Genomic DNA, 19,198 nt, shown 5'->3' with positions numbered 1-19,198 from the left:
AATCCCCGGCATCTCCAACTAAAAGCGTCCAGACAAGTAGGCGAGAAAAATCTCAGCTTGAGATCCTGGAGAGCCACTGCCAGTCTGAGGAGACAAGACTGACTTTGATGGACCAAGGAGGGTCCGATTCAGTAGAAGGCAGCTTCAGATGTTCATATATTTGGGAAGGGATGGTGGCTCAGTGGTAGAACATCTGCTTGGTAAGCAGAAGGTCCCAGGTTCAATCCCCAGCATCTCCAACTAAAAAGGGTCCAGGCAAGTAGGCGTGAAAAACCTCAGCTTGAGACCCTGGAGAGCTGCTGCCAGTCTGAGGAGACAAGACTGACTTTGATGGACCAAGGAGGGTCTGATTCAGTAGAAGGCAGCTTCATATGGTCATGTATTTGGGGAGGGATGGTGGCCCAGTGGTAGAGCATCTGCTCAGGAAGCAGAATCCCCGGCATCTCCAACTAAAAAGGGTCCAGGCAAGTAGGCATGAAAAACCTCAGCTTGAGACCCTGGAGAGCCGCTGCCAGTCTGAGTAGACAAGACTGACTTTAATGGACCCAGGGTCTGATTCAGTAGAAGGCAGCTTCATATGTTCTGCAGGCGTTAACTGTGTGACCTGGGACATGCCGGGCATAACATGAGAAGATGGGCAGAAGGTGGCAATGGCATTTTTCTTAGAGGAAGGAAGATACAGTAGCTGCCTGTTTGAGGGTTTCCGCTATGTTGGGACATTACAGTTGGGAAGGGGGGGGGGAACCTTGGAAGGTTCTTTATTGGCTGGCTTGTTGGAGGGGGGGGATGAGTTTGGTATGAGCTTTTGGATGTGGCTTCCACATTTAGCGTGAAACTATAGTTGTTTATAGAAGCACCTCTGTTATGCAAGGATCTTCAAAGGACTCTTTTACCTCTTGTAGCTGGTACCTGGTGGAAAATAATACAGTTAGGGCAGGTTGGAACTGAGATAGCTGAAAGTGGGTACGGATTGTGAGTTGGCTGCCTTCCAGTGTTTAAACTAGCCAATGTTTGTTTGTTTATTAATTAGATTTTTTTAGTCGCTGTTCAGCCAAAGGGTCTTGTGGAGACTTACAACATTAAAACCAACAAGGTGAAAACAACATAAAAAAATAAAACATAAAATATGAGCATTAAAATATTAAAATACATGGCTGTCATCAAATCCCAAATGTGTGGGTGTTTACCCTCCAAAGTTCAACAAAAACAAATCAGCCTTGCATGCTTTGTGGAAACTAAACAAATTCTGCAGAGGGCAATAGGTGTCATCTGAGAGTGCATTCGACAGGGCAGGGGCCACAACTGAGAAGGCCTTTCCTCTGGTGACAGCTAAGTGAGCCATCCTGGGACCAGGCACTTGCAAGAGGCCCCGAGATGACCGAAAGGCGCACGGGGAGTTGTAACAGGAGAGGTGGTCCCATAGGGATGGGGGTTTTGAGGACTGCTGTTGTGTGAGAGCTGGGCTGAGAGAGGCAGGGATCGTCAACCAGGTGATGAGGTGGTTGCTTGTACTGCTGGCCTTGGCTGAGCTGAACCGGGTTCTGTTCTCGTTGCAGCGGAACATGCCTGCCTTTCGGATCCTTGCCACAATGGAGGAAGCTGCTTTGAAACTTCTACGGGGTTTGAGTGTCTCTGTGCTCCTGGCTGGGCAGCCTCAACATGCACCCTTAGTAAGTCCACTGCAATGTCCAGCTTTAAACCTCACTCGGCCGAACCTCTCAAGGGCCTGCAAATTTGGGTGGAACTGTGATGCTGACGTCTTTCCCTTATTCCTGAATTGCAGTTAGAGTGTCCAGGTGAAGTTAATAGATCCAGAGGGGGTAGCCGTGTTAGTCCATTGCTGCAAGATAGTGAAGATTCCAGCAGCACCTTTAAGACTAACGAATTTTGTTGTAGCATAAGCTTTTGAGAAACACAGCTCTCTTCATCAGATGCATCTGACGAAGAGAACTGCGCTTCTCAAAAGCTTATGTGTTTTTCAAAAGCTTATGCTACAATAAAATGTGCGAGTGAATTTTAGAACCCCTTAGTTTTCTGTATTCTCTCTGGATTGCATTTCAGAAATTTTAGATTAACGGATGCCAGCATCTCACCCCTATGGTCAGTAATTGTGAAGTGTATGGCACTCAAAGCGAGAGAGAAGGCCCCAGTCTCTTAATTATTCTTGCAGTTCACTCAGATTAGATTGCTAGTGTCTATATCTGGATAGATGCTGGAGAGATAGCCAAGCTTGAATATGTATACCAGAACCCAGTTGTCAGCAGTCTCCTGTTGGCATTTAACTGTAGCCATTGAAACAGTGTCCTTCAAAGACCATCCAATAGGTGCTCATGGAAGTCCTTGTGCTGTCCACTATTGGATGCCGGAGGAAGTTCCCGGGGGGTGGGGGAGGGAATTTAGAAATTGAGCCTTGATTGGTTTCACCTTCCCATTGCTCAGGTATGTCCTGAGTGTGGCTGAGTTTGGGGCGGATTCATGGGAGGGCAGGGGTGTTGTCTCCTTTTGGGACTTTCCTTCTATAGTTTGTCCAGAGAGAGAGAGATGGCAGGAACGGCTTCAGGGCAACCATGGTTATTGGAGCCTAGGGGAGCTGGCTGGCGTTGCAGTAAGTCAAATATGACTTTTTTTAGATCGAGATGGGTGGTAGCCGTGTTAACTTGTCTGCAGCAATAGAAAAGAGCAAGAATGCAGTAGCGCCTGAAAGACTAACAAAATCTAGGGGTGGGGGGGAGGAGCTTTCATGAGCTCACTTCTTTGGGTACAGGTAGAATGCGAGTTCATCTGTCCTTATGTCGTGTATCTGAAATCACTCAACTCTCCCAGATATAAGGACGGATGGACTCGCGTTCTAGCTGTATCTGAAGAAGGGAGCAGTGATGCATGGAAGTTCCTCCCCTACTACAAATGTTGTTAGTCTCGGAGGTGCTGTTGGACTCTCACTCTTTCCCATGACTGTCTTTGTCCAAGAGTTTTTTCAGTGGGCATCCTCGGTAGGTCATCCTTTGTGCTGTGGTGGCTGGATGTGGTTTTCTGCTGAGGCTGCTCACTTGCATGAAAATTCTACTCATGTGAACATTGGGAGTGCTTGGAAATAAACACAGCTCATGCGCGCGTTCCAGTTCATACGATGCACGATGTGTGAGCCACCTGTAGGAAACCAGACGAAGAAGGGGCACTAACTGCTTATAAAAGCTGGATTTCTTCTGGCATAACTCAAGTGGCTGTTGCCAGAAGTTACCCTGGGGTTGCTAATCTTGCCACCAGATGTTGGGTAGGTGTGCTAAAGCAAAATCTTTCTTGGTAGATATCGATGACTGTTCTCCAAACCCCTGTGGCCATGGAGGGACTTGCCAGGACCTTGTCGATGGCTTTAAGTGTATATGCCCACCTCAGTGGACTGGCAAAACGTGTCAGATCGGTAAGTGGGAGACCGTAGATTGACAAAACAGAAAACAAGCTATTGTTGAATTTGCTGGTAGAGGGTCTAACTTCAGCTGCTCCTGTAATGGCATGTGTTCATTCCGTTCTGATCTAAACCAAATAGGCATCCAGAGCCAGTCTTATATGGCAGCGGACTCTAATCTGGAAGAACCGGGTTTGATTCTCCACTGTTGCTCCATTTGCAGCTTCTGGGTGACCTTGGGTCAGTCACAATTCTTGAAGAGCAGTTCTCTCAAGAGCAGTTTTCTGAGAGCTCTCTCAGCCCCACCTGCCTCCCAGGGTGTCTGTTGTGGGAAGAAGAAGAGGAAGGAGATTGTGAGCCTCTCTGAGACTCCCAAGTGAAGGGCAGGGGATAAATCCAATCTCTTACTTTCTTCTTCTTCCTGATGATCTTGCCCAGACAGAAGTTTTGAAACCTAAGCTATGAGTCCCCAATCTTGGCGAGACTGTAGGCAGCCCTGGAATTTTGAGAATGGGTAATGGATACCGTAACAAAGTGGTTATCACAGGGTCAGTACCAGTGTGGCTTCTTCGAGGTTTGGAATACATCATAAAATGCCAGATTCCCAGCCAAGCAGCTTTCTATTTTGGAAGCAGCCTTCTCCAAATTGGCAGTGCCTTCTGGACTCTTCTAAAGCACTTCCTGCTCTAGCAAAGTGGAAGAAGTCCAGTTGCCTTGTTTGCTTTGTGAAGTGAGTGGGTGCCTGGAAAGACACTGACAGATACTACATCGGTGGCCACTGCAATTATCTGTCGATATCACAACCCGTTCATCTTGGAATCTGCCACGCTGTAGGGATGGTCGGCATGCTGATCCATATTGAGAATGTGGCTATCGGTGGGTGACTTTTCCCACACTCCTGTCTTCAGTGGGGTGGTTCCAACCATTTCCCAAGAACTCTTCCACCAAATTGAGCAGCTCCTCTTCCAATGGAAGAGTCACTTAAGTGAAATCTTCTTTACACTGAAGGAGGGCTTCAAACTGCTCTCAGTGGAGTGGTAGAATAGCAGTGGGATCTACCCTGGGTGGTTCTAATATATATGAGGGATGTGCATATATGTGGAATCGAGAAGAAGAGGTTGGATTTATACCCCACCCTTCACTCAGAGTCGCAGAGCAGCTTACGATCTCCTTCCCCTCCCCACAACAGACACCCTGTGAGGTAGGTGGGGCGGAGAGAGCTCTCCCAGAATTGCTCTTGAGCAGAACAGCTCTGAGAGTTATGACTGACCCAAGGTCACATCAGCAGATGCAAGTGGAGGAGTGGGGAATCAAACCCAGTTCTTCCAGATAAGAGTCTGTGCACTTAACCACTACACCAAACAGGCTTTTTTTGGGGGGGGGGGGGTGGCATGCAGGGAGATAGTTGCTACCTGCAGAAATGACTGGAATAGAACAAAAGCTTGAGCATAAAACAAAAGGGTGTTCTGTTGTAATTTTTAGTATACTTAAGTCATGTGAATGCTTGTAATGTGGATGTATTTGGAATCCATCCGTGTATGCAAACATCTCTCTGTGTGTGTGAGAGAGATGGGACTCTGATGAAGCAGCACTTGAGAGCCAGTTTGGTGTAGTGGTTAAGTGTGTGGACTCTTATCTGGGAGAACTGGGTTTGATTCCCCGCTCCTCCACTTGCAGCTGCTGGAATGGCCTTGGGTCAGCCAGAGCTCTCTTATCTGAGAGAACCGGACTCTATTCCCCACTCCTCCACTTGCAGCTGCTTAAATGGCCTTGGGCCAGCCAGAGCTCTCTTATCTGGGAGAACCGGGTTTGATTCCCCACTGCTCCACTTGCAGCTGCTGGAATGGCCTTGGGTCAGCCATAACTCTTGCAGAGTTGTCCTTGAAAGGGCAGCTTCTGGGAGAACTCTCTCAGCCCCATCCACCTCACAGGGTGTCTGTTGTAGCGGGGTGGGGGGAAGGTAAAGGAGATTGTGACCACTCTGAGATGCAGAGTATAGGGTGGCATATAAATCCAATATCATCATCATCATCATCATCATCATCATCACTGCTGAAGCAGATTGCAGCCTTGGCCTTCTGAAACTCTTTCCCTTGATTGTGGCAGCTTGTTTTTGTTTAGCGGTTGCAATCAGAGCAAAGGCTTCTGGGTAACAGTGGGGCTTGGGGTGGTGTCTGCGGGTCTCTCTCTTCCTGTTTTAACCTCTTCACAACAGCCCTGTGGGGTGGGAAAGGGGGTCTGGGCCACCCAACATGCTTCATAGAAGACTGGAGACTGGGACCTGGGTTTTAGCCTGGCACCTGAACCACTGGATGGGGCTCTCTGCTTCTGTGTGCCAGAGTAACCTTCGGCGTGGACCTTGGCTAGGTATAATGCAAAATGGCCCCTTTAGATTTGAAGTGGTTTCCTCTTCCATTGTGGTGAGAACTTCTAATTCTAATGGCAGCACTTTTGAAGCCATTGTCTGTCTGTGGGTGGTCTCTCCCACCCTCCTTTTCAACTTTGTGGGAAAGCAGTGCTCCATTTTCTCAGCCCCTGCCGACTCCTTCGGCCTGGGGGAATTACCCACGAGTTGCAAAACGATCTCTTGAAGAAAGAGCAGCCTGCAGTCTTGGGGCAGGATATTAATCCAAGTGGCCAGAGATGCAACTTTGGAAATCCCCAACTCCCTTGCTCCTGTTCTCTTTGCCCCCTTTCCTTACTCGTTTCTCTCTTAATTAGTGGCTCATAACTCCAGGCTGCCAGGGCACCATAATTAGAGGGTAATATCAGGAGGTTCTCTGCTCAACAGCATTCCCTCTTATTCTTTTTGTTTTAATCCACTCTGTACATTTTTTAAAAACCCATTAGTGAAGCTCTTGCTGTACAAAATGTGTTTTGGGTGCGTACACATTTCCCCCTTCGGTATCTGCCACTTAACATGGGGCCAATTCATCTTCTCTCTCCAGATGCCAATGAATGCGAGGGGAAGCCGTGTCTCAATGCCAACTCCTGCAGGAACTTGATTGGCAGCTACTATTGCGACTGCATTGCTGGCTGGACTGGCCAGAACTGTGAGATAAGTAAGCACGTGTCTCCATACGCATGTCTTCTGGTTTTGTGGGGTTCACAAGGCAAAAAGTTTCAGTTCAGCTGTCACACAGAAAACATGTATTATGGCAACTGTGGTATTAGCTGAAGGTGCCAGAGACCTCGTACAACCGCTGAGATACCGAGTTCAGACCTGAAACTTCTCTCTCACCTTGCACCAGTGTTGATTAACAGCACCCATGGCATGAAGCCAGGATTGGAGTGATCATTTTGTGATCTGAATCTTGGTTTCAAAAACTGACCATAGTTATAAAATTGAAACCATGTTTTCAAGTTGCACCCACATGTCTGTTCTTACAAAAGGAAATAATCCTTTAAACAGAGAGTGATTAAAAGGTGGAATTCTCTGCCAGAGGTTGTAGTGATGGCCACGGACATAGCTTGAAAAGAGGATTAGGTAGATTTATGGAGGATGAGTCTATCAATGGCTACTCGTTATGGTGGCTGAGGGGAACCTCCACATTTAGAGGCACTGATCCTCTGCATCTCAAAGCCAAGAGGCAGCATCAGGGGAAGGCCTTGGCCTCTCTGCTCTGTAGTTGGTCCTCCAGAGGAAGTGGCTGGCCACTGTGTGAGGCAGGAGGCTGGACTAGATGGACCCTCCCTGGTCTGATCCAGCAGGGCTCTTCTGATGCTCTTCTCAGGGGAAGGCCTCAGTCTCAGCCCTGTTGTTGACCCTCCAGAGGAACTGGTTGGCCACTGTGTGAGGCAGGAGGCTGGACTAGATGGACCCTCACTGGTCTGGCCCAGCAGGGCTCTTCTGATGCTCTTCTCAGGGGAAGGCCTCAGTCTCAGCCCTGTTGTTGACCCTCCAGAGGAACTGGTTGGCCACTGTGTGAGGCAGGAGGCTGGACTAGATGGACCCTCACTGGTCTGATCCAGCAGGGCTCTTCTGATGTTCTTCTCAGGGGAAGGCCTCAGTCTCAGCCCTGTTGTTGACCCTCCAGAGGAACTGGTTGGCCACTGTGTGAGGCAGGAGGCTGGACTAGATGGACCCTCACTGGTCTGGCCCAGCAGGGCTCTTCTGAGGTTCTTCTCAGGGGAAGGCCTCGGCCTCTCTGCCCTGTTGTTGTCCTTCCAGAGGAACTGCTTGGCCACCGTGTGAGACAGGATGCTAGATTGGATGGACCCTCCCTAGTCTGATCCAGCAGGGCTCTTCTGATGTTCTTCTCAAGGGAAGACCTTGACCTCTCTGCCCTGTTGTTGGCCTTTCAGAGGAACTGGTTGGCCACTGTGTGAGGCAGGAGGCTGGACTAGATGGACCCTCCCTAGTCTGATCCAGCAGGGCTCTTCTGATGTTCTTCTCAGGGGAAGGCCTCAGTCTCAGCCCTGTTGTTGATCCTCCAGAGGTACTAGTTGGCCACTGTGTAGGACAGGAGGCTGGAGTAGATGGACCCTCACTGGTATGATCCAGCAGGGCTCTTCTGATGTTCTTCTCAGGGGAAGGCCTCGGCCTCTCTGCCCTGTTGTTGGCCCTCCAGAGGAACTGACTGGCCTCTGTGTGAGACAGGAGGCTGGACTAGATGGACCCTCACTGGTCTGACCCACAGGGCTTTTCTGATGTTCTTCTCAAACAAAGGCCTTGATCTCTCTGCTCTGTTGTTGGCCCTACAGAGGAACTGGGTGGCCACTGTGTGAGACAAGAACCTGGACTTGACGGACCCTCACTGGTCTGATCCAGTAGGGGTCTTCTGATGTTCTTGACATCAAGGAAAGGCCTCAGCCTCTCCCCTGTTGTTGGCCATCCAGAGAAACTGTTTGGCCGCTATGTGAGACAGAATACTGGACCAGATGGACTATTGGTCTGATCCAACAGGACTCTTCTGATGTTGTTCTCAGGAGAAGGCCTCAGTCTTCATGCCCTGTTGTCCCTCCAGAGGAACTCGTTGGCCACTATGTGAGGCAGGATGCTGGACTAGATGGACCAGTGGTTTGATCCAGCAGGGCTCTTCTGATGAAGGTCTCAGCCTCTCTGCCCTGTTGTTGGCCCACTAGAGGAACTGGTTGGCCTCTGTGTGAGACAGGATGCCGGACTAGATGAACTTTTGGTTTGATCCAGCAGGGCTGCTCTTATGTCAAGTCACCCAATGAGTTTGTGGTTTAGCCTTTAGCACTAGGCAACAGAAGAGGAAAAGGAGAATGAGCATTTAAGGTTTTTAGAAAGGGAGTAGTCAGCCTGGCATGAATAAGAGGGCAGCTTTATCAAACCCATTTGTCCACAACGTGGCTATATTCAGATAAGATGTCTCGAAACAATGATGTGAAGTAGCCACTGAGCTTTGCTGGAAGAATGGCTGAAGGTTCCCACCCATTCTAATAAACCTTATCTGGAGGGAAGCATACAGGAAACTTGACAAAAGTTTTTATCTGCGCTCCATTACGGAACCACTGCAGTTCGTTCTCTTGGCTTTGGAAGCGTGTCCGCTGCTGTAAGGCATTGCTCACTGTGAGTGTATTTTCTTTCTTTAAATTGCAGATATTGATGACTGTCTTGGAAAATGTCAGAATGGGGGGACCTGCAGGGTAAGTTCCCCTGTAGCAATGTCCACACCGCTTAGGGACTGTAGAGATTCATGACATTGTCATGTACACAATAAGATCGCCCAATTCAACTCCCTTGCTCAAAAACAAAGTATCCCGAGTAGGTATCTGTTTGGGTCCTTCTGCATTGCAACTTCCAAAGGATCGGATTTCATGCACTTCTCTCACTGTACTGGCCTCACAGTTATTGTTTTCTTTTGTATTGTTCCCTCCACACCACGCAACCCTGGCCTGTTCCCTGGGCCACTGCTGCCTGTCCATTGATAAAACAAGCAATTAGTCTGTCTTCTCCCGCCTCCCATCCACATAACTTTATTGCAACATTAATATTCAGTGTGCCTAAGAATGAAGTGTAATTAGCAGCCTCTGTACTGGAGTAGCTAATGGCATCTAATGGTCCTTCTCACACCGTTTCTGGGGGATTTAGAAAGCAATTTGAGAACGTTTATTTATATAAGTCTGTACCTTGTGGGTAAATGAAATTTTTAAGTTGATTGCACCATGTTTGGAGTAGTGGTTAAGTGTGCAGACTGTTATCTGGGAGATCCAGGTTTGATTCCCAACTCCTCCACTTGCAGCTGCTAGAATGGCCTTGGGTTAGCCATAGCTCTTGCAGGAGTTGTTCTTGAAAGGGCAGCTTCTGTCAGAGCCCTCTCAGCCGCACCTACCCTACGGGGTGTCTGTTGTGGGGGAGGAAGGTAAAGGAGATCGTAAGCCGCTCTGAGACTGATTTAAAGAGAAGGGCGGGTATAAATCTACAGTCTTCTTTCTGGAAGGAATATAAATTCTCTTCATTTTGCTCTTTTTTAAAAATCCCACCCATCCCCCTAAAGCATGTAAAGTTGGTCTCCAATGCTCACCTTCGCTTTTACTCTCCTAAGAATCCTGTGAGATAATTTAGGCTCAGAGAAAGTGACTTAAGTTCTCACACAGGGAACTGTGTAGCTGAAACTGAATCAAAACCCAGGTTTCTTTCCCTCCCCTTCCCCTCCCACCACTGGTCTCAATCAACCCTACACTGTAAAAAGTGGAATGTGTCTATTGAACGCTTTTAGTGGGGCCCACGTTAACGAATTCCTTTTTATCCGTCTCCTTGTTTAGGACTTGGTTAATGGTTATCGGTGTGTCTGCCCAGCCGGCTATGCAGGGGACAACTGTGAGAAGGACATCGATGAATGTGCCAGTAACCCTTGTTTGAATGGAGGCCTCTGCCAAGATGAGATCAATGGATTCCAATGTCTCTGCCTTGCTGGATTCTCAGGAAATGTCTGTCAGGTGAGAGCTGCTGAAACGCAAACTCCAGATAAGAGCACCAAGCGGTTCTTCCTTGAGATCTGTGTAGTGAATAGCCTTTATTCAGCAAGCGGTGCTATAGATCAGTTTTTTGGCATGGGCAGGTGGGGTGAGGAGCTCTGCTTTTTCCGTGTGTGTGTATGCTGAAACAAGGTGCAAACAACTCCACACATTACAGCTCTGACCTCTGCCTGATAACCTCTTTTCTAAAACCTGCAGATAGTGAGAATAGCATTGTGTACATTGTGCAGGAGATAAAAAGGTCTGCTCCGTCAGGTGTCTTGCTTGTGACAGTGAAAAGAGTTATAACAAACCCCTTTGTCTTATGTGAACTCTCTCTCTGTTTCTTCTGTCTTCCACTTTCCTTCCCAAATCGCCATTGGCAGCTGGACATCGATTATTGTGAACCCAATCCGTGCCAGAACGGGGCCCAGTGCTTCAACTACGAGAACGATTACTTCTGTAGCAACTGTCCTGAAGACTATGAAGGGAAGAACTGTTCGCACCTGAAAGATCACTGCCGTTCTACTCCTTGTGAAGGTACGTTTTGACAGTTGGTGCTTGTGAACCCACTTTGCTACACAGCATGGGGTTGTTCACTGGATGGAGTGGAGCAGCCGTATGCTGACTTGTGACCTGGGAAGGGATGGTGCAGAAAGAAGAACAAAGGCATTGTCTGAAGCTGTGGCAGATTGTGAGTGCCTTTTCTTGCACGTGGCCTTCATAGCCAAAGCTCTCATGCCCCAAAGGTAGCTCTGTATGGCACTTGTCCTGCCCGAGAATTCACAGCTGCTTACTTCGCCAGACCACTGGATGCCTGAGAACTTTCTGGTTGCAAACGGGTAGCTGTATTAATCTGTTGTAGCCAAAAAAAACCTGTGCTACCTGAAAGACAAATGGCATTTATTTCAAGACGAGATTTCATGAGTCACGGCTCACTTCATTTCGTTTCACTTCGTCTTGGGAGCTGTGATTCACAAAAACCTCAAATTGCAATAAATGATGCCAGTCTTTTGGGTGCCGCGGGACTTCTCAGAACTTTAGAACAGTCTTCCTCAATAAAGTTACAAACGGATAGTCGAGACAGCCTGTTGCGGCTTGGATCTTAAGGTTTGTTTCCATTTGCATTGTGTCATTTTCCTCTGTGGAAGAAGTTCTCCGTTGTATAGCATATTTGCCAGGCACTTACACTGGATTGATATTTTCAGTATGGCTCGGTGCTAGAGAGTCTTCTTGGCATGCAGAAGGTCCCAAATTCAATGTTAAAGACCAGATAATAGGTGAGGTCTGCAAGACCTCCACCTGAGACCCTGGAGAGCTACTGCCACGACTGTCTTTGATGGACCAAAAATCTGATTCAGTAGAAGGTACCTTTGTGTGAGTAAGGCCTAGAATCAAAATAATGTTCTTCAAAGCAGAGGGGCCCGCCTCTGCAGCTGACAAAACATAGTGTAAGCGGACACAAGGCTCAAGATCCAAGGCCAAAAAGGTTCAGGATACCGCAGCTTTAGCTCTTGAGAGTCGTGTTGCCAGTAGGTAGGTATATTTACATAAGTACCACGAATATGAAAAGAAGGGGTTGAGGGAATGTGGCAGCCAGAAGCTGAGCAAGTCAACGCTCGGCAACTCATACCAAAGAAATCCATACAGTTGTGTAGAAAAGTTCTTTCCTTTAAGGGAAACAGAGCAGTGAGAGAGATCCAAACCATATAGTGCCTTTTGTAATAAACAGCATGCTGACCTTGGAGTTCTCCAAACTTCCCCATAAGGCTGGGAAAGGGGGTGGGGGAGGTGTTTCAGGCCAGGGCCTTTTTGGAGAGTGTTGTGAACTGAGCATCTGAAGAGGCTGCCGGAATATGGGGGGATACGGGATAGTAGGATATGTGCCAGTGGTTGGAGAGAAGATCTTTGAGTAGGAGAACACATTTGTGCCAAGCTGGGATGAGTACAAAGATTCTATTCAGTGGGTTTGGAGGAATCTTATCCGACAAAGGCTTGAGTGGAGACAAGGAGGACAGACGGTGGGAATACATCGTATACTGTCAGGAGCAACTTTCTAGACTGCAAAGAAGGTAGAATGCAGAGGCATCTAGAATTCTGGAATGGCTGGATCCTGCAGATTTTGCTCAGGGCAGGACTTCCTTCCAGCGCAAGGAACCTTCTCTCGTCTTTGTGTCTCCATTCACGGAAGAGATGTGCAGGGTTCAACCCTTAGCTAGCAAAATACAGCTTAGAATCCTAGAGTTAGCAGGGACCTCCAGGGCCATCTAGTCCAACCCCCTGCACAATGCAGGAAACTCACAAACACCTCCCCCTAAATTCACAGGATCCTCATTACTGTCAGATGGCCATCTAGCCTCTGTTGAAAAACCTCCAAGGAAGGACAGCCCACCACCTCCCAAGGAGGAAGCCTGTTCCACTGAGGAACCACTCTAAACTCACAAATACCTCCCCCTAAATTCACAGGATCCTCATTGCTCTCAGATGGCCACCTAGCCTCTGTTTAAAAACCTCCAAGGAAGGAGAGCCCACCACCTCCCGAGGAGGAAGCCTGTTCCACTGAGGAACCACTCTAAACTCACAAATACCTCCCCCTAAATTCACAGGATCATCATTGCTGTCAGATGGCCATCTAGCCTCTGCTTAAAAACCTCCAAGGAAGGACAGCCCACCACCTCCCGAGGAGGAAGCCTGTTCCACTGAGGAACCACTCTAAACTCACAAATACCTCCCCCTAAATTCACAGGATCCTCATCGCTGTCAGATGGCCACCTAGCCTCTGTTTAAAAACCTCCAAGGAAGGAGAGCCCACCACCTCCCAAGGAAGCCTGTTCCACTGAGGAACTGCTCTAAACTCACAAACACCTCCCCCTAAATTCACAGGATCCTCATTGCTCTCAGATGGCCACCTAGCCTCTGTTGAAAAACCTCCAAGGAAGGAGAGCCCACCACCTCCCGAGGGAGCCTGTTCCACTTCTCTGACATATGTGGGCCATGGTGCTTTTGTGTCTCCTTGGTGAACTGGAAGTCATGGAATTGGCCAGTCACTTGGATTGGATCCCTGCATGCGCTCTGTTCTTGCGAGAAAAGGCTTGTTTTTAAAGCCTTCTTCCCATGCTAAGTGCACTTCCTGACACAAAGCTGAGGGTGTTACGTGGATTCGGGCAACCAGTGTTCACCTTGTTCATGTGTTTCCTTTCTGCAGTCATTGACAGCTGCACGGTCGCAGTGGCTTCCAACAGCACACCAGAAGGGGTCCGTTACATCTCTTCCAATGTTTGCGGGCCACACGGCAAGTGCAAAAGCCAGGCAGGGGGCAAATTCACTTGCGAATGTGACAAAGGCTTCACCGGCACCTACTGCCACGAAAGTAAGATTTGGACAATCGGTTACCTTGATTTGTTTTTTGTTTTTTTTAAATGGCTGCTTCTGTTTTAAAATACTTTGGCAATAACCACTTGTTTGTCCTTGGGAGGGAAAGAGTGGGTTAGAAATCACAAGCAAAAATAGCCTTGGGCCTCTACTCTAGCATTTCCCTTTCTCTTCCAGTGAATTGAGGCTGGAGTCTCTTGGCCTTGGAGGTTCTTTTTAAAAGAGGCTCTTGCCCTTGAGTGCATATAACCTTTTAAAATAAATTGTGACTTTTTAAACAATTTATGTACTAGCAACCTTTTTGTTAGCCTACAGCAAATTTACATTGGGGATGGAGAGGGTTTATGATCCTACTTTTGAAGTATGTTCAAAGCATACCAAGAATAACATTTTGCTTTTATTAGTCTCTTATTTTATATCCTTTGGGGGACAAGTAAAAAAAAAAAGAGGGCACACATGCCTTTTTTTGCATGCAGACACTCCTAGGCTCAGTGCCTGGCATCTCCACTTATTCCCAAGCTAGGACTCAAGGAGCCCCATGGTGCAGAGTGGTAAAGCTGCAGTACTGCAGTCTGAGCTCTCTGTTCACGGCCTGAGTTCGATCCTGGCAGAAGCTGGGTTCAGGTAGCCGGCTCCAGGTTGACTCAGTCTTCCATCCTTCCGAGGTCAGTAAAAGGAGTCCCCAGCTTGCTGGGAGGAAAGTGTAGATGACTGGGGAAGGCAAGGGCAAACCACCCCGTAAAAAGTCTGCTATGAAAACGTCATAATGTGATGTCACCCCAGATTCGGAAACGACTGGTGCTTGCACAGGGGACTGCCTTTACCTTTTTAGGAAAGACCTCATCTGGCAATACTTGGAGCTACAGCTAGTTTAAGCAGACAAAATTGGTCATAGCAGACCAGAAGTCCAAGTCATTCTTATGAAAACTTCATGTTTTCATGTGCCCATTAAGTTCTGGGGAGTAGAAGTCAAGCTTTATAGTCTGCTGTGGCAAAAGCCACTTTCCTCTTCTCTTCTTCTCTCATTTATACCGGATGCTGTTTAATTTGTTCCAGACATCAACGACTGTGAGAGCAACCCGTGTAGAAACGGTGGCACGTGTATTGATGGCATCAACTCCTACAAGTGCATTTGTAGCGATGGCTGGGAAGGCACCTTCTGTGAAGCAAGTGAGTGAGTCGTCTTTGTCCAGCGGCTGGAGAAGTTGTTAGCCTTCCCAGGAAGAGGGGAGGGGGCTTCTTTTCCACAGAAAGCTCTAAATTTCATCACTGTTTCAATGACTCACTCTCAGCTGAATCCGTGGAAGAAGAGAGAGGTCTCCTTAAGAAAGATGCAATGTTTTCTTTGGGTTCTTTTTGTATTGTGTGTGCATGCACCTGGAAGTCATGGCGACCTCTAGTGACTGACCCCTACTGGGGACCTGGAGGATATTCAGGGAGGTGGCTGAATAAAGCCTGCCCCTGCCTCCCGCTTCTGGTATTCCAAGGAGGGCTTCCATCCAGGTATTCGCCAGAGTCGACCCTGCTGAGCTTCCAAGATCTGACAGGATGGGGCTTGCCTGGGCTATCCAGGTCTGGGCATGCAATGTTTTCTTGTGGCAATACCATCAACCCCAGGGCTGCTTAGTCCAGCGGGCCCCAACATTTTTGAGCCAGCAGGCACCTCTGGAATTTGGACACAGCATTGTGGGCGCTGCCCCAGGAGACAGAGCCAGCCATAATAGGGCTCCTACTGTCACACTGTAAAGAATCCCAGTCCTGTGGAGGGAGCTGCAAACATTTCTAAAAATCTGCACAGCCAAAGTCCCACTCTCTAAAACACTAGGCAGGCACCAGAGAGGTGTCAGCAGCTGTCCTGGTGTCTGTGGGCGCCACCACATTGGGGGCCCTATCTTTGTCCTTTGTTTCTTGTTTTAGGCAAGAGGTGGACTCTCCTGCTGCTTTTGCAGTCTGTGATGAGCTGAAGTTGCATGGCGGGCTTCACACTCACAAATGCCCTCTGTTTTGAGGGGATTGGGGTCCCACTGCTTCTAACTGGAGCAGAGGGGAACTTTTAATAGGCTGGATATTGTATTTATTTCCTTCATAATCTGCCTTTCTTGCTAAGACTCAAGGCAGGTTACAGGATATAAAACAGTGCATTCAGACAGCACAAGGCAACCAGTGAACAATGCAATAAGACTAGAATTATGGAATTAGAAGAAGAAGAAGAAGATGATGATATTGGATTTATATCCCACCCTCCACTCCGAAGAGTCTCAGAGAGGCTCACAATCTCCTCCCCCACAACAGACACCCTGTTAGGTGGGTGGGGCTGGAGAGGGCTCCCACAGCAGCTGCCCTTTCAAGGACAACCTCTGCCAGAGCTGTGGCTGACCCAAGGCCATTCCAGCAGCTGCAAGTGGAGGAGTGGGGCATCAAACCTGGTTCTCCCAGATAAGAGTCTGCACACTTAACCACTATGGCTGACTCAAGGCCATGCTAGCAGGTGCAAGTGGAGGAGTGGGGGATCAAACCCAGTTCTTTCAGATAAGAGTCCACGCACTTAACCACTACACCAAAAACACGAAGAACCCTCTAAAACAAGGGATACTGCAGAGCTTGACAAAGCCCAAGCGTCAGGTCATCCTAGCACCTAGAAATTAAATTGCAGCACCTAATATTTTCAGCAGTTATTTTATTGTAGTGCTTCAGCAGTTGAAATATGAAGGGTTGGATCCAGCCCCTTCCACTGGTGAAATGAGAGGGCCACCATAAAGACTGTGGGACCTGCGTGGACAGCAATCATGTGATGGAGGCGCTGTAATAAGGAGAGGAGTTGACTGAGATTAAGCAAAAAAAAATGGCTGGATCCAACCCAAAGTTCATCATTTTGCATTCAGTGTTTTACGAGATGTAAAAAATAAATATGCAGAAGGTTCTTGTAGCTGCTTGTTTGTGTGTAAGCTAATTTTACACCATTCAATGGTAGATGAATTCACTTCTTAAGCATTCACTTTCTATACTCAATTAAATTGAGCTTTTGAAAATAATAATGGGATTATGAAAAGCTGAAGAGGGGTTAGGCTAGAGTTAGCATTCAGCTTTTAGTTTTGGTGATGACAAGTGGGGTTACCCAGTGTTTATTTACACGCTGAAATACTTCTGTCATAGCTTTAATGGTTATGAGCAACTGGAAAGTTTAGGATTAGGATCTGGCGTAGCAATTATTAGAATATTATAGTCATTAATATGAACCCTGGAAGGTGAAAAATGGCTCCTAAATTTGTGGGCTGGCACCAAAATTTGTCAAGGCCTGGTATACATAAACAGTGCAGAAGGTTGATTGCAAACGTTTTTGCATTCCTGGACTCTTCCTCTGCACTGCAGATCTAATCCCATTTTAATAATGGTTTCAGAGGGTAGTTGTATTGGTCTTCAATAGAGCAGCTAGATTCAAGAATAACAAGGTTTTTGAAAACACCCCCCCAAAAAATCTTGTTGGCTTCTAAGATAGCCCTGGACTGGAATCTAGCTGTTTTTTTAAGGAATGTTCTCTGGAACATTTCTGTTTGCACATTCTGTGGAAGTGTTGAGGACCTTTCTGGCTTTCTCAGACAGCACCACCACTGAGAAGTCACATGGATGGGCATCTGCCAATCTTACCCATTTACAGGGTAAGAGTCCTGGCTGGACAGGAAAAGCTGTTGACTGTGTTGCAGAAGAGCTCACCAGAGCTATATTTTACGTTCTCTAAGTGTTCTTAAGGTGCTGCAGGAGGTCAAAGAAGCAGGAGAACAGATCTGGACTTAATCCATACAGTTGGGCTGAAAGCAGGGCCTCTGTCTTGTTTTATGAGCTGTTGACATCGGCTCCCACACATAAGAGGGCAGCCCTGTTTCTTATGCCACTGTGCCCTTTTTCCGAATAATTCCTTGCTCTCTTGCTACTGTTAACAGTGCCACTGGCCTTTTAGTCACCAGAGTCAGAGAGAGAACTGCGCTAATTAAAGCCATTTAAGTGTTTGCCCTATTAAAAGAGCAGATTGCTCAAAAACAGTTGTCTTGTAAAGGGAGGCGAACTTTGGTTTCCAGTGATTTGAGATCAGAACTACTAAAAGGGGTAGTTGCTTTAAGCACTGGCAGTCTTCTTGACTGAAGGTGTCATTGGAAGAGAGTTTGGGGCTCTCAGATCTTTGTGTTATTTATTCAGATATTACATCTCTCTACAGAACATATGAACATATGAAGCTGCCTATACTGAATCAGACCCTGGGTCCATCAAAGTCAGTATTGTCTTCTCAGACTGGCAGCGGCTCTCCAGGGTCTCAAGCTGAGGTTTTTCACACCTATTTGCCTGGACCCTTTTTTGGAGATGGCAGGGATTGAACCTGGGACCTTCTGCTTACCAAGCAGATGCTCTACCACTGAGCTACCGTCCCTCCCCTACAGAGATGGAGCGCGTCTTATGCAAAGATTTGAAGGTTATATCGGGAGAAACCTCTAGATCATGGGTGTTCCAGTCTGTGTTTGTTAAATGATGAGTAAATTAACCTGACCTGGATAGCCCGATCTCATCAGATCATGGGAGCTAAGCAGGGTCAACCCATGTGATTATTTGGGAGACCCCCAAGGAAGTCCAGGGTTGCTAGGCAGAGGCAGGCAACGGCAAACCACCTTTGAATGTCTCTTCCCTTGAAAACCCAACAGGGTCATCATAAGTCATCTGTGACTTGACAGCAAGCAAAAAAATCCCTAATCTGAATGGAGAATTTACTTCCTCTCTAAATTCATCAGCCTTAGATGTGTGTCCCCCCCCCCCCCGTTCAGTGCCTTAAGGAAGCAGAGCAAGCTTTGAACTAATAGCCTTTAGCCTTGACGCAGCCTAATTATGTAATAAGGGCCTCTTTTAGCTTTCTGCTTTGTGGGTATGTTTGTTTCCAGGGGAACTGGAGCGGCCTTTGCTGGCAAGAAGGGCCGAAAGGGAGCAGTGGGGTACAGTGGAGAATAAACATGATAACGTCAGTGATGGCATTAAGACTGTCAAGCGCTTAATCCGTGCCTGGAACGCCAGGGGCCGAGAAGAGAGATTGAGCAGCCCTTGGGGTTGATAAAGCAGCTTTGCTGGTGTTTGTTGGTCTTGCAGACAGTATTTTTCTGTCTCTAAGCTCCGTGTCTTTCCTGTTTCTTCCAGATATTAATGACTGCAGTAAAAATCCTTGCCACAACGGAGGGACTTGTCAAGACTTGGTCAATGACTTTTTCTGTGAATGTAAAAACGGCTGGAAAGGGAAAACCTGCCATTCACGTGAGTGTTTTTCTTTTTTAAGGTCTGACCTTAAGGTTTGCATCCAACATCTGCAGTTTGCTCGGTTCGATACCCAGATTCGGGCAGCTTTTTTAGGGGCTGTGCTGTGAGTTCAGCGTGCCTCGCCCGAGTGGCCTTAAGAAGATAATGTAAATCAGACCAGGGCTCCATCTAATCCAGAATCCTGTTTTGCTCACTTGACCATCCAGATGC

General features: G+C 47.6%; 1 protein-coding gene across 1 annotated transcript in view; it reads left to right on the top strand.

Moving 5' to 3' along the window:
• The window catches only part of JAG1 (jagged canonical Notch ligand 1), an 80,419-nt gene that overhangs the window by 47,288 nt on the left and 13,933 nt on the right, over window positions 1-19,198 (top strand). Inside the window, exons 8-16 of the mRNA XM_060262249.1 lie at window positions 1,557-1,670; window positions 3,305-3,418; window positions 6,352-6,465; window positions 8,970-9,016; window positions 10,136-10,309; window positions 10,714-10,867; window positions 13,533-13,697; window positions 14,756-14,869; window positions 18,872-18,985. Of these exons, the coding sequence (XP_060118232.1) occupies window positions 1,557-1,670; window positions 3,305-3,418; window positions 6,352-6,465; window positions 8,970-9,016; window positions 10,136-10,309; window positions 10,714-10,867; window positions 13,533-13,697; window positions 14,756-14,869; window positions 18,872-18,985 (1,110 nt within the window). The remainder of the gene's footprint in view (window positions 1-1,556; window positions 1,671-3,304; window positions 3,419-6,351; window positions 6,466-8,969; window positions 9,017-10,135; window positions 10,310-10,713; window positions 10,868-13,532; window positions 13,698-14,755; window positions 14,870-18,871; window positions 18,986-19,198) is intronic.

The sequence above is a fragment of the Heteronotia binoei genome, chromosome 1, assembly GCF_032191835.1.
Source record: "Heteronotia binoei isolate CCM8104 ecotype False Entrance Well chromosome 1, APGP_CSIRO_Hbin_v1, whole genome shotgun sequence".
In the NCBI taxonomy this organism is placed as follows: Eukaryota; Metazoa; Chordata; class Lepidosauria; order Squamata; family Gekkonidae; genus Heteronotia; species Heteronotia binoei.
Note: the sequence above shows the minus strand (reverse complement) of the source record. Positions and strands in the feature narration are given on the sequence as shown.